Source organism: Brachyistius frenatus, unplaced genomic scaffold (assembly GCF_029030835.1).
Source record: "Brachyistius frenatus isolate BFR_SWC_R1_liver_20210118 unplaced genomic scaffold, ASM2903083v1 Contig_61, whole genome shotgun sequence".
Lineage (NCBI taxonomy): Eukaryota > Metazoa > Chordata > Actinopteri > Embiotocidae > Brachyistius > Brachyistius frenatus.
The window spans coordinates 2,105,753-2,121,791 of NW_027210660.1; the positions used below are offsets into that span (position 1 = coordinate 2,105,753).

Here is a 16,039-nt window from a genome sequence, read left to right on the forward strand (position 1 = left end):
CGCATCATTAAGGAGGATGGAAGATAGAGACAAGCCCAGTTGGTATACTGCCCTAAATAGTGAACAAGAAGCATCACCTGCTACCACGTGAGGCGGCAGGTCACATTTTCCCCCGCAGCCTCCACCTCAGTCGCAGACTGATGACATCATGTGAAAACCCTGGCCCTTTCTTGAACCCCAACTGCTGCATGAATCAGCAGCTCCACTTGTCGACAGCTGGAGGATGGAGTTTATTGGACGGGAGCGGCTTTGTGAGTCGACCCCGGGGAATTACATTCACACAGTGGCAGATTTATTAACTCTGATAGTTACAGTAGCCTTGTTAACAGAGTGTGAACTCATGTAAGAGAAAAATCCTAATTAAATAATTAAAGATAATTATCTAAGTTGAGCTATAACCCAACTTGGTTAAATTTGTACAACTAGCAACATCCTAATTTAAGCCTCTGTGACTGCTTCTCGTCAGGAGTGGAAAACTACTTTTAGGGTTGACTCTGCGTACAGAGATGCTTGCTGCAGCAGAACTCAGCCATGTGTTTTACAGGGGGTTATATGGTCCATGTTTCTATAGGAAACAAGCCAGCAGACAGGAGCTGGCTTCATTTTCACTCTGTGGTCGCCACACGTTTTATCCCCACAGGAAATCCAGGAGCCTTTCCAGCACTACTGATCTCAAGACTGTCAGCTGGTCACTCTCACCGGTTAGCTATGCAGACTGGCTGCTAAAACAGAGGAACGGTGCTTCAATGGAAAGGTTATTACATGTTTGTAGACAGGTCAGCTGGCCCGAGTTGTTAAAACAGGTTTGGTCCAATAATAGGCTTTCAGTCAGTTCATTATTTGAGCTTTTTATGAGACACCATATGTTATGAGGACAGGGTGCTGTAACACATGCTACAAGGAGAAAACACGTGCAGGGAAGAATGATGTAATTTCAAATATAACTAATGTATTAACTGCACTGGTCCCATCAGTGCTGACCTGAACCATTCATATATTTTCTGCTGGCACAGAACCAGGACCACATTATGATTTCTGAGATTTTAACCTTTTATATTTTAGTTTGTAATATATTTTTTATAAATAAAATATTTACAAATTATCAATAAAGTTTTTAATTATATTTATTTACTGTAGAAAGTTTATGACATACATGATGTCATCATGAGAAATGTTAATCATTCTTCTCGCTATATTAGATATATATTAGATATATTATATAACCTAAAGGGATTTAATGTTTCCAGTTTTTATACCTGTTATTTATGCAATTATACGTCTGTATTTGTAGTTATTTATGCTGCGAGGACACTTTAAAGGGATACTTTAGTGACATAATATTGCACCTTCATAAAGTTACCTTACTCACAAGAGACTGTTTTTTTTTTTTAAAGGCCATAATCTAAGAAACAGAGGTTGAGCTTTCATGAGTTTTCTCTGTAAACTCTCCAAATCTGGATCCTGCTTGTCCCATAATGCAACTAGCTGCACTTATGATTTTGAATCGTTTGGCCAGACAGGCGCCCCCGTTTGTAATGTAGGCTTTAGCCTTTGTCCCCAAACTGAGATAATCCTGTGGACATCATTAGTTTTTTTTTTTTTTTTTTTTTTCGTTTTTCCCCCCTCTCCTACAGACACAGAAAACTTTATACACTGACCTTCAGTGTACAGGATGTGCAAAATTATTGGAATCACACCTTCAAAACCATAAACTTGTTGTGTCAAAGTACCCGCATCTACAATCAGAAAGAGGCTGCACAAATTTGACCTGAATGGGAGGCGTGCCAGGAAACAGCCTTTGGTGTCCAAAAAGAACATTAGAGCAAAACTACAGTTTGCCAATGAAAATAAAGGCAAAAATGTCCTCTGGACAGCTGAATCAATTTTTGCCTTTATTTTACATTAGAGCAAAACTACAGTTTGCCAATGAAAATAAAGGCAAAAATGTCCTCTGGACAGCTGAATCAATTTTTGCCTTTATTTTCATTGGCAAACTGTAGTTTTGCTCTAATGTTCTTTTTGGACACCAAAGGCTGTTTCCTGGCACACCTCCCATTCAGGTCAAATTTGTGCAGCCTCTTTCTGATTGTAAATGCGGGTACTTTGACACAACAAGTTTATGGTTTTGAAGGTGTGATTCCAATAATTTTTGATTCCGAACAAAGAGCTTTCTAGGAGAAGAACCTCATACTAACTGTGAAGCACAGTGGTGGAAGTGTTATGGTTTGGGGTTGCTTCACTGCCTCAGGAACTGGGCAGCTTGCAGGCATCGATTCATCAATGAATTCTGCATCATATAAAAAAGTGCTTGAGGACAATGTGAGAAGATAATGTTTGAAAGTTGAAGTAAAAACATAAGGGGCTCTTTCAAAAGGATAATGATCCTAAACACACCAGCATTTCCACCAAGGAGTGACTGAAAAAGAAGAAATGGAAGGTTATTGGAAAAGCTTTGTCAAAGCACAGATTTTGTGCTTTACAGCGTGCATTGCAGAAAACCCTAAAACATCTTGCAACTCACAATATTTTGCATGGAGGAGTGGTCAAAATCTGCAAAAAGCTGATGTCAGAGACTGTTGGAGAAATAAGCAAAGCACCTACAAGAAGTTATTTCTGCTGATGGGGGTCATACTAACTTCTGATACCAGGGGTGTTCCACAGAAGAATATTACATTTGTTGATAGCTTAGTGAATAAATGATTGAAAAAACAAATTTTCCTTGTGATGTTGCTCAAGTATATGTCCTTAATCTGTAGGCATTAGGCCACATCAGACTTCCATCCATATAACCTCTTTAGGGTCACGGGAGGTTGGAGTCTTTCCAATCTGACATTGAGTAAAAGGTAGGGTGCACTATGGACAGGTCAGTAGTCCATCGCAGGGCCATCTCAGAAAGATAAACCAACATTTATGCTTGCATTCTCACCTTTGACCAATTTAGAATCACCAATCAATTTAGACAGGCATGTCTGTGGACTGTGGGAGGAAGCCAGAATACTCTAAGACAACATCCATGCAGGCACGTAGAGAACCTGCAAACTCCACAGATGAAGGTCTCTGCCAACCAGTAGGTACAAACCCCAAAACACTCGTGCTTTGAGGTGACAGTATAAGAGGATCAAATGTTTCTTGTCCAAATATATATATATATAAAAAAAACATAAATTTCCATGGGATGAAATTGTTGTTTCACATGTTTACACATGTACTCTAGTAAAGCACAAGTACCTCAAAATTGTACCTCGGTACAGTGAGGAAATGTCTTGAGTTTCAATTCTGACTTACTATGCAAAGAAATGTCTATTGCTTCAGAAACGCACGTTATCACCCATTCTAAGAAAGGAATAATAGAGGCTTGTGTTAGATTGTGGACCATTATGTGCTACAACAGGAAATATGAAGCTAAGATATGCACTGATTTTATCATACACACAATAACCATCCTGAAGAAAAGCCTCCGTCTTCAAGCCTCAACGCTGCTTTAGTATCGAGCAGTTTCATCTCTCGCCTGTTGATGTCACTCTTGCTCCTCTACCACTCGGAGGACCTTCGCTCACACAAACACACACCTTTGCGCTGCAAACCCGGATGGATGACTTCACCGTTCTGCCTGGGTTTCCTTTATGATCCCGGGATCTCCCACTTCCCTCGCCAGACATCAGCCAGCAACACAGGCGAACGCAGCTTTCTCTCTGCCTCTCTCTCTGACACACACACACACACACACACACACGCACACACACACACTCACTCACACACACTTACTCTATCTGCAGCTGCAACACATCCAGAAACCGCAGAGACCACAACAGCACCCGGAGCTCACACCATTCATCCACACCGAGAGGATCCCAGCAGGAAACACAACAACCACTGCAACTCGCACAAAGAGGAATCTGTACTTAGCACGCAGCCACCGAGGAAGACTTTTATCTACTTCTTTTGAGACGCTGGTGATCCTTCTCCGTCGTGCCACAATGTCCGAGGTACTGCCATATAACGAGGGGAAAATGAGCGGCTACGGGGCGGACAGCGAGGTCAGTCAGATGTCCTTTAGCTGCGGACTGCAGGACACAAGCGCCTTTTTCGCTTCGTCGCAGGCGAAAAGACCCCCAAAGCTTGGACAGATCGGCAGAGCCAAGCGAGGTAAAGGATTGTTAAATAAAGGATTCATACTTAGGAAGCATGTCATTGTGATTGATACACGTGTAGAATTATTTATGCGAGGCAAAATGAGCAAAATATACGAATAGTGCAGCCCTGCAAAGTACTTACAGTTAGTACAATAGTGTGAATAAAGTCTACTTAAATTCACATTATTGTCTCTAGAATAGCCTACTCGACATAAGTTCAATCACTCCTGCTTTCAAAATGCACCACAATGTGGATAATACGTCTCTGTTACAAGGGTCAGTGGCTGTCGACGGCGTTCAAGCTGTTTACATTCAGGCACGAGAAATTATCTTCACGCAGACACACCCCGTGTTACTCTCATCAAACAATACGGTTGAACTGGAAGGATAAAAGCCTGACTCGTCGCCATTCCCGGGAATGACTTGTTTTCACCAAGTGCGCGCCATCGTCGATGTTGGGGATTTGCAATAGTGCTTTTATTTATTTAGTCACCTGCAGACGCACTACAGTCACATTTGTGCGTACTTATCTCGGTTATCCAGTGCGCGACATATGCCCTTCCCTCATATGCGATAAATAAGAGTTCATGAAATCGTGACCTGCAGTGAAAACCATGTTCTATAGGGGTGTTACAGAAATCTCATCGTGGATCTCAGCTGTTATGGTCTCAGTGAACATCCTATTCCTCTTTTCTCCCTACAGTGGTCATCGAGGACGACCGAATAGACGAGGTCCTGAAGGGGATGACAGACAAGTCTTCACCCGGCGTTTAAACATGAACGATGCCTTGTAGACTCATTTAATTTTGATCACCGATTTCAAGCACTTGTCGGCTGTGCATGTTCGAGGATTGCAGGGAGAAAAATCGGCGGCACGAAGCGAGGATGGGATGATGAAATGGAAAGGAGGCAACGGGGAAAAAAGGGAAAATGGATGAAGGAAGAGATGTGAGGAAGATGAAGAAAGAGTGATGAAGAGAGAGAGAAAGAGAGAGAGAGAGAGAGAGAGAGAGAGAGAGAGAGAGAGAGAGAGAGACACTCTGGAAAAGACCAAGATTTATCATGGGATTGCTGGCAATTCTCCAAACGAATCCCGACTTTAACTACTGCGGCGCAGCAAGATGTTGAGATGGCGGACACTGCTCTGTATCTCATCCTCTGCTGACTTTAATGATGGATGAACTTGTCATTACTTCACGACCGTCTCTTTTTTTTCTTTCCAAAAGCGCTGTAAGCAACAAAATACTGCAACAAGAGGGTGAAGCTAAAAATCCCAGCCCTATTTCAATAAGTTGTACAGTAGGTAGGCTAAGCTCTCAGACGACCCCTCTTCCTCCCCCCTCCTCTAGGCGTTGCTTTGTTGATTCGGTCAGCGAGGGTGCATTCAAGGGAGCTGTCCTTTCAGCACTGGTCCAATGCATTCCTGTTGCTGCTACTGCTTTTTAAGAACAGACCAACCCAGTCTACTAAATAGAGGAGACCTATTGTATGTAAAGAATTAAAAAAAAAAAAAGCATCATATATCCGAGGATGGTGCAATGTTAATATATTCTGTAGTAGAACCCCATTTATTTTGGCACTTAAACAGCGTTAGGCCTCAGATTAAACTGAAAGACAGGCTACATTCTTCTTCTTGCATTAACCATCAGTGGTTAAAGGTGCACGCTGGCACCTTCATGTAGCTGATTTGCACCTGCACATATCTTTTTGTTTTTCCTCTCTTTTTTGTTTTTGTTTTGTTTTGTTTTGCATTTTCAGATGCTCAGATATCTACAGAGGCCAGCAGAAATGTAGAGATTATAGTAAATGTTTTAAATAATAGTCATGAAATTGATGGGAAAAAAATGCTCTCTATAATTTGGTTATTTTGATTTTGCAATTCTTTGTGTTTTGTCCTCTACGAATTTAAAGTTTTTCTCCATCTCTTTGCATGAACTGTCACTCCGGTGCCAACACAGGTGCCACCACTCTTACCCTGGCACGCTTCTTTTTAACAAGAGTCATATTTGTATTTTTATATCTAAATATTTGTTATTTAAATTATATGCTAGTCTATCGTCTTACAATTCATCAACAAAAATATTTGTACTTCAGAGAGGATATACAGGATGAGACTGGGCTTCATAGAGGCAAATTCGATTTTTGGTGGACTGGTCTCATTCTATATCAGAGGTTGGGCGTTTTTTAAAGACTAACTGAATGTGTCTGGGGTTTTTGCACACATCAATGTTAAACTATTATTAAGAAATCGTATACTGTGACTTGAGCTTCGTTGATGAATTTGTTAGAAAATGGCAGTTTTAGAGTATATTGCACTGTTTACGAGTATCTTCAAATAACACGTTGTTATTTGACCGATTTTGGACATTACAGTTTTTGTTTTTTAATTTTGTTTATTTTGTACCATTATTTTAAAGAAACTTGATATGGTTTGTTGTGCATGAAACCTTAATATTTTCAATAATGAAACATTGTTTTATGAAGCAAAAAAGCAACAAAAATGTCATGACATTCTAAGAATGAGTCATTGTATATTATGATGCCATTTTCACTGTATTTGGTGAATGAATAAATGGTGAAAGAAAATGTTAATGTCATTCTTTGAGCTGGCTTTTGTCCAAAGACATTCTGGCTGATCAGAATAATAACAAACAATGAGATAGCGGTGGATAAATGTGGGCTTGTGCTGTGGATGAGGGCCAATCATTGCAACACATTAACGATGAAAGATTATCTTTAAAACCAACAGAACACACTTCGTTGCAGTGTTGGAAAACAAGAGGCCTCTGCAGCCTTTGGAATCAGTAGCCATCACCTTAGTGACAGTAAATACTGATCTTTAATTACAGAGCGGGGAAGAAACAGTGATCCATCTGATAAAGCTGTTAAACAGCTCTGTGCAGGCCTATACTAGTGAAAACATTATATCACGGACCCCTGGGGAGCCACGATTGGCCACACGGTCATCTGTCAAAGTCTGGCTGTACAGTAGCTCTCGCGCAGAGTCTACCACAGGCGTGTACACACTCACTTCAGTTCCAACTCTGATGCCTGTGTATCATGTAAAACCATTATGTGCGAAGGTATTGAAATAGAGGCTGCACATGTTCTGTGGTTTATTACATTGTTTTTTTCCAACATGCTTCATCAAGCCCTTTAAACTGAGCTCTGTTCCCCCCTGAAAGCTGGGAAGATCTGTTGCTCAACAACATTCGATGGAAGACAGAAGACTGTAGCTTCGGTCCATCTGTGGCAAAACAGTAGAATAATTAATTGTCTTCTATTTGAATTTAAGTAATATTTGGGTCTCTTATTTCTTCATATCAAGTTTGATTTCACATCACAACCATTAATAGTGGCAGAAACTGAACCATTTCTCCATTTTGTTGCTTTTCTATATGTTGTTTTCTTCATTATTAGCTAAGCCAATTCACACTCTTTCCCTCTGGTAACTTTAGTAGTACCCCCAGAGGTAGAGGGAGAGATATCACAGGCTGGGAATCACAGTTTTTTGTTTTATTTACATCAGGAGATCTGTGAAATTAGGTAAATCTGTCAGCTGGAAAAAAGGGTAAACCACAACACTGTCAGGAAATTGTGTCAGTTGATATCACTTGTGAGACACAAACCTCTGTTCAGGTTTGATAACTCAATAAAAATGAATTTCCTTGTGATCACACTTGAATTTTCCTGGAAAGATATCTGATAATAACGCTTTCATTTGTACAAAAAAACATCTACAGTACCAGGGCACATCTATAAAAAGACACATGTTCTGACAACAACACATGAACACCAAACCCGGCATTATTCTGAAATGCACTTCACTCTTATAAAAGAACATCAACAAAGCATCACAAGTGTAACCATCCACATTCCCCATCAGCGAGATTATTGACTCTCCTTATAACATCAGCACTGCACTGAATGAACAGATATTGATCATGTTGTTTTTGTTGTTGTAGGGGTTGTGTGTGTGTGTGGCTGTCTGAGGCCATGGGCAATCACAGTTTTCACAGTAATGGTCAGCACTGAAAGTCCAGACCCGGACTGACATATTTGGGCAGATATTGAATTGTGTCGGCTCCGCTTCACACTCTTCACCTTGTCACGAGTGTGTCGTGTACATGTGGTTTTTACAGTGAATTGACTATCAATAGTGCTGCAAAACAGTGCGTCTATTAGCCTTTGAAGATTTGTATTCAAATGCATAATGTTCCAACCATTTCATGCTCAGGAATCATACACAAACAAAAGCCTACATCAAAATGTTTAGTGATTTAGAGTCGATAGTCTTAAAGGATAACATTCCCCTTTATCTTTTAGTTAACATCTTTAAATTCCCTAAAGAAAACTGGACCAAACATGGATTTATGAGGCAAACAAGTAATCTATGTGGCTAAAATGCCTCTGTGTTGTTTCATTACAATGGACAAAGCCTTTGCAAGCTCTTCAGTAACTACGGCTTGACATACTGTGTCTTCTCCCAGCTCCACAGAGCAGGTAGAAGCTATGAGCAAGTATTCCAAGTTATGTCGTTTGATCAACATCAGCACCCGAGTTGCACATGTTTTTAGTTCAGGTATTTGCGCGGAAAGTCTTCCCTCATACGCCTCAGAATGTCACAGCAGAGCTCGCTGTTGACAATCTGACCTTGGGGGATGAATTCACGATGCACAATCCTGTCACAGAAAAGCCACCTGGTTGCCCCTGACCTGATACGCCTTCTTCGGTCTTTGACAGTGGTGTTCTAACCCTCGGAAACACACATCGCCCGGCTCATGGTTTCACTGCCATACACTTTCTGAAGCATTTCAAGGTCTCTGTCACTGATCGCCCGAGTTTGACATATTATTTGATGTGCGCTCTCTGCTCAAGTCCATGATGAAATCGCAAATGCACACAAAAACACGTGTAACATCAGATGCTGATGTTGATCAAGCGACATAACCTGGCATACTTACTCTCGAGGCTTACAGCTTCTCCTGCTCCGTGCACGTCACGGTGCTGCACTGCGTTCCTGTGCAACAGGGGCAGTCTCAGAACCTCATTGCACCTCATGGGATGTCTGATATATCACAAATGAATCAATACTGTGTATGTTGGGTGCTAAGTAACGAGAAATTGCACCTGAGAAATAAGTGTCATTTAAAAACAGAGTCCCTACAATAAGCTCTGTTCTTTTCATTCACGTCTTTGATAATAAAATTTAGGAAAGCAGTTTAACATTTTGGGAAATATGCTTATTAGCTGCAGGTTAAAGACTCCTCTAACAATCTAGATGAAAAAGATTTAGTTTGCAACACACACACACACACACACACACACACACACACACACACACACACACACACACACACACACACACACACACACACACACACACACACACACACAAAACATTTCACTTGTGTCTCTCATATGGATCTCTTACTCCTGTACAGTAAATATGAAGCTTGGGCAGCTGGCAGTTAGCTAAGTTTAGCACAATCACTGGAGACATTGGTTTTGTTTGAAGTAATAAAATCTGCCTCGAAAACCTCTACTACAACTTTTTAATAAACATGTACAATGTTTTCTGTCATAAATAAACGAGCATGTAAAAATTACCCTTTCCTTTAATTGGTAATTGGAAAGAAAGAAACAAAAATTACAAGTCAGGGTTCTTTGGAGGCTCACATGTTGAGGATGTTTACCACTAACAAATTGTCTAATAATCTGACTGCTTGCTTTACTTTCATGTCACATATAAGCCTGGCTAACATTGGGGATTGCTTGAATCATGTATGCTTGTCTGAGCTCTCGCTTTTCTTGCCCTCTCTCACTTGTTTTGCATAATGTTGCTGCAGTCTCAGACCTCAGCAAAAATTTGGCGAATACCAAACAACAGGAATGATAGTATAAAACTATAAAAACAGCTGTATGAAACTAAAACTTCCCTCTAAAAATCACAGAAGAAGCTGAGTGCAGTAAAGCAGACAGTTCGGCTGAATGCAAACAAGCAGCGGTGCTGTGTCGTGATTTAGTTCAAACAAATGTGGCAGATTAAACCCAGAAATGTTTGTAGAAGTATGCAGTAGACCTCTTGACTTGCATGATCCCTCACACAACACTTAGGACCAAATGATGCTTCCAGAGAAAGACAGGATGGTGGTAAGAAGAAGAGTGATTGAGAGAATAAAAGAGAGACAGAGAGAAACAGAGAGAGAGAGAGAGAGGCATTGAGCATGCAGTAGATTAGTGTTGTTGCTGCCCTTGGGCAACAGAGCATGGAGGACAATTAGCGGCAGGAGAGAAAATTCTGGCTCCATTTTCTCTGTCTCACTCACACACACACACACACACACACACACACACACACACACACACACACACACACACACACACACACACACACACACACACACACACACACACACACACACACACACACACACACACACACACACACACACACCTGGATAACAATGGTGATCAGCTGAAGAAAGCAGAAGACAGGTTTTATGTTTGCGACAAAATGATGACAACCCTCTCCTGCAGGAAGCCTGTGCCCTGCTCTGTGGTTATATAATGTAAGTCCTGTCAAGTTAAATCTCACTGTCGGGGTCTCTGCCATTGCACATCAGTCAGTCCGCCTAAAGGAGCTGAAAATATAACTGCTGAGTTTTAATATATTCATATATTGATAGAAGTAAAACTAAACTAAGTCTGAATGCGGAAGAAGTGGATAGAAGGGCATCATCCTTTTGGGTTAAAAAAAAAAAAAAAGAGCAGGAGAGCTGAAAACTGTCCATGAGCAGGGACATACCCTGACCTCCACCCACCCTCAGAGTGCTGAATCCATCAAATGGTGTTTTGTCCCAGTGCTGCAGAGAGGCTGGTTGACCCCCCCTCCCCCCCACAGCCTCCCCAGTCAATATCAAACCCACTGCCATCTAAGTCTTACATAAGCAGCTGTCTGTCCTCCACCCTGCCAGGGCTAATAGGAGCCACACTGTACGTGGATCCTCCTGGTCAGGTAGTTTAGGGCATTGCACTCATTTGTCACCATGGAATCCAGATAATAGCAAGAAAACTATCCAATGTGTTTTATGTGGATTTTGTTCACTTGGACTTGAGGATGAACTGAAAAGATTTTGGTGGTTAAAGGTCGAGGCAACTGTGACCTCACGACTGTCCTATTCTTCTGAACACAACGCCATAACTCACATCTCATTTTTAGTCATATACTGAATTGGTGACACTAGTCTTGAAACTGTAGTGATTGTACAGATCTTCTGTGCTGTCTGGTATACAAGATTTCCATGGAACATGTTTTAGAATTTGTAGCTTCCTTGCAGCAATATCTATATTCTAACTATATATAAAGATATATAAGGATTCTATATAAGGATTTCTTTGAAGTGTCCACTACATGTATTATGAGTCAAACATGGATGTAAACTGCAGCTTGACTGGTCGGTGGAGGCATACAACTGCGAGGTGGTATTCTAGTTTGACTGTATATTCCTTAGCAGATGGGGTTTGTCCAGTTTACCACAAAATGAACAGCTCCAGAAAAGCTATTAACTGAACCTTGTGGTGAGATTTTATGTTGACTGAAATTTTGAAGAAGGAAATAATTAAACGTTGTGCTGCAATTGTTAGCATGTCAGAGTAATGACTTACGACTTACAACCAAAACTTACTGCCAGAGAGCACATCATTATTAAATCTAACTACATTAGTTTGTGGGTTAAAGGATACATTTAAAAGCCCCTGTTAATGACTAGTACACGCACTCTGTCGTATTTCCACAATGTGTAGTAGCTGGTTTTTGGATGGTATCGAAGTTCAGTAACACTCTGCTCTTTATGGATTTGGTGATTACGCGCAACCTGAGCTAAAGTTACCCATGATATTGTCAAACACATGGATTAGTCCACACCTATCCACCAACAAACAGAAAGTGAGCAAGCAAGCAAAGCTAAACAGTTGAGTTAGAACAAAGTAATAGAATGATGTTGTATTTTACCTTATCATTTATATAACCCTGTATGTAGCTCTACAAACAAGAACAAATCCGTTTCTTTATTTTTACATGGATTATTAAGCAATGATGAATATGGACCTGGAACACTTACGTTTCAGCATGATAAAATGAAAGTAGCCATTTTGTGCATATTTTATTTTAAAAGTCACATAAAGCACTAAAAAGTCAGCAGGGAACATGTTTTAACAAACATGTTGAATCAGTCAATCCCATTACAACTGGGAGAACTCAGGAAGATCATGCAATGTGATCAAAAGCTCCGGACCGACTACAAATCAATCAGACCTTGTGGCGAGATTGTTTTGTCAACACCTGTTCAACAAGTTGAACAAACTATCATGTTACTCCAGCAGAAAGTAATGGAAAGAAAGAGCCATCTGAAAAATCACACACCTTTTTTTTTTTTTTTCCCCAAGTCTTAAAAATAGGCGGTAATTAGATCTCAGTGGAGAATTAAAAATAAATGATTTCTACGTTATTAATGTGGTCCCCCCTCCAGTCACCAGCCTTCCTGCCTGCCCGTCTGCACGCCTGGTTCTCTCTCCCCTCCCTGGTCTATATTTAAGCAGCAGAGGGCACAGGACTGAGACTCAATCTCATGTGTCCTCAACAAATAACACTCAGGGTGAGCTATGACTTGGATCTACATGTTATGTGCTCACACGCACTTCGACATGGTCGACCAGTGCGTCAAACATCTCCATTAGCAGCTTTAGACTGGAATCTAAAGCAGATGTGGGACAGACGCAGACAACGCCAACAGAGGGGGAGACTCTGACTAACAAATTGACTTCAGCACTGACTTTACATGCAGGCTGGTGCTGCTGTTATGTGCCTTGTCTAGACATGCCGGTTTGTCTTGCAAATTGCGTAACACTGGCAGACTGGTACTGCACTACAGAACCAGAGACCGCTGAGCTGGCCTGAAATATATTGAGACAGAACATTACATTACACTGGGATGTGAAATGGGTTTATAAATGATAAAAGTTTCTATTATGAACTGAACAAGAGGAGGAGAAGCTGATCGTTTGCACAGGCGGAAAACTATGACACAGACAGAAGAGGAACCACAGTGAGTCACAGTTAACCTGGCGAACAATCCTTCCCAAAGCTATCGCAATAAAACTGACTGTATAAATGATACAATCATAAAAACATTAAAAACATAAAGTGGAATGGTGATTGATTTGTTAACTAATAGTGTTTACTATTAGTTTTTCCTGCCGTATTTTATGAAAATACAATGCAGTCCACGAATAAAACCTTTTGGGGGTGCATCTCATATCTACAAATACGACTTCCTTATCTCATAATTATGACGTAGTGTGTACAAATACGACAAAGGTACATCATAATTACAAGAATGAGTTTTCTCGTGATTATGAGACAATCATTACGATTAAGACCAAAGATTTACGGTGCTACATAGTAGGTAGTTAATACGCTATTATTTTCTCTCTAGTTTAAAACAGTGAGACACTTTAAGGTGATGTCCTCTACAGAAAAAAAACACCTGAATTTCACATATGCAAAAACTCATGTGATGACATGACACGTGACTGTCACATGTAAGACATTTTTCACTCATGGGAAATGTGGATTTGGAACATTTCCATGATTCAAAGCTTTTCCACTTATTTTCTCATCCAAGGGAGAATGTTATTTAGGGGAGCATTTGTTTTATTACTTTTTGGCACTTACACGTTTCTATTAGACACTTTTTTCGATAGAAGATATTGCAAAATACTTTTGTTTAGACACGCCATATTCTCAAACATGATATCTTTGTTGTTCTGGCTCCTGTTTCCTCCCTTTGGGAAGAAAAACTTCAGATTATTGTATGTGCATCAATTTGAGCATCCCTGTGGTGAAATATAGTGATTTCTTGAAAGTATTTAAATGATCAATTTATTTAAAAATGTAGATTGTAATCTAATTCTCAATTAAAATGACAGAAAATGTGTCCTGATGTGAATTTTTATCATGAAATTACACAATGTAAAAGAGGATTTCAGTCCTACGTGTGTAGTCTAAATCCAGTATAAAAGATGTCCACTTGAATATCTGCTGTCTATCCGGAACATCATTAAAATAATTAGTAATGATTCTTAATAATTATATAATAAAAGTAAGCTAGAAATTTGGATTAACATTTTTCTGTCTGTGAATGTGGAGAAGTTTGAGTTTCTCAAGTCATTATCTTGGCATAGAGCTCACATATAAAGGCCGTCTTAAGGATAAAGCACTCCTAAGATTTCTTCATATATTCCAGTCATCTTACAAGTCGATATTAGACAGAAAGTCTTCCTGATCTTCGTTTTGTGTTGTGGCGATTCCAGTTGGAGGATGTTTGGTGTCCTGAAGCACTTTTTTCTCTAGAGCTGCATCTTCTGGGCTAAGCTTCTCTCCTTTGGTCATCACATACACAAAATACTCAAAGCCATCTCCGTAGCTGTGATGTTTGATTGACCAGTCGTACTCAGTGCGAGCGTACAGGCGTTTCCTGAAGAAGGGCTGGGCGAAGCTGACAGAGACAAACCGTCCCCCGGGCTTCAAGCAGCGACTGATCTACAAGAAGGACAAAAAAGAAGCAGGTTATTAGGAGACATCATCACTAACACACACCACTATCATGACCAGCAATTTTATTTGCAAAGTGAACAGCCAATTGTTGAATTATTTGAGAATGTTGTGCGTCCTGTTTCAACACAGATAATGCATATGGTAGATCCGTCGATTTAAAGAACTGGCAATTATCTCTGGCTATTTTTTTAAGATTACTTTTTGGGACTTAATTTATTCTTTGAGGGTCAACATTGTAGACAAACAAAAGCCAAGGGGAGAAAGGGGGTTTGACATGCTACTACGGTCCCAGGCCAGAATCTAAAGTGGGCATTTGAGTTATGTGGTATTAACCTTTAGAACATCAGTGCACCAAAACCTTTAGGCATACCTTAATATTAATTCCAATGAAACATTTCTGTGAATTTAAAATGCACTTCACCATAGACAAATGCTTGCAGGTTTTAACGAAAAACAACTTTGTTATAACTTGAGTATTTTGTTTGTAGCTCTGGCAGTTGGTTCTGCTGGTTATTATGAGAACATTGTATTACGCAAGTTAATTGTTGAAATCTCAGACTGTGGCAACATTGATTAAAATAGGTTAAATGGTCCAAGAAGCATGAAGAATCAGATGATTATAAAGTTTGAAAACAAATTTCTTTGGCTGTGAAGATTCAAGCTGGAATCAGGCTTCTACTGGCTGCAAAAGGAGTTGGTTGTATGTGTTCATATGTTTCTTCTATATTATGTTTATGTTTTTGTTTTCACCTCCAGACAGGAGCTGAATAGGCCACAGGGTGATTGATGAGCAAGTCTCGGATCATCTCCTCTGTACTCCTATGCAACCTTCAGTTATCCATAACACCCTTCTTTGTGTAGGTTTGCTGAGGCATTTTCATGTTTCTTTCACAAAATGTGATTCCAGGTTCAGACAAACTGTGGGTTTGTTTAAAAAGTGTATAACCAACTGGTTGCACATTCATTTTGCCCTGTCTGTTGAAGCAGTACAATGTTATTGATACAGATAGCTGGAGCTTTGAAAAAAGAAACCCTGAGAAGTGGTAAATCATAGTTTGTAAGGTAACATTGTGGGAGAAGCAATCTTCTAAATCAAATCCAAAACTGAGTAAAATAAAATCTCTGTTGCTACCTATTCTTTGTTATAGACCTTCAGATTAAACTCCACCTATATGTCACAGCGACCACATCTGTCAAATACAAAATTATCTGAAATGGTCATATCTCCAAACAGCTAGACACATTAAATCACTGTAAGTCAGAGCAGAGTGCCTGCTCCCATGCAGTC

The 16,039-nt window shown here is 40.1% G+C and overlaps 2 protein-coding genes across 2 annotated transcripts in view; one reads left to right on the plus strand and one right to left on the minus strand.

Moving 5' to 3' along the window:
- Nucleotides 1-3,636: 3,636 nt before the first annotated feature.
- camk2n1a (calcium/calmodulin-dependent protein kinase II inhibitor 1a) lies at nucleotides 3,637-6,725 on the plus strand. The gene is made up of 2 exons (XM_069706226.1): nucleotides 3,637-4,146; nucleotides 4,837-6,725. Exons 1-2 carry the CDS (start codon nucleotides 3,978-3,980, stop codon nucleotides 4,905-4,907), a joined length of 240 nt encoding a protein of 79 aa, XP_069562327.1. The 5' UTR covers nucleotides 3,637-3,977; the 3' UTR covers nucleotides 4,908-6,725.
- A 5,522-nt stretch (nucleotides 6,726-12,247) lies between these two features.
- The window catches only part of ece2a (endothelin converting enzyme 2a), an 85,953-nt gene continuing 82,161 nt past the window's right edge, over nucleotides 12,248-16,039 (minus strand). Inside the window, exon 4 of the mRNA XM_069706256.1 lies at nucleotides 12,248-14,736. Coding sequence (XP_069562357.1) covers nucleotides 14,446-14,736 — 291 coding nt within the window. The 3' untranslated portion in view covers nucleotides 12,248-14,445. The remainder of the gene's footprint in view (nucleotides 14,737-16,039) is intronic.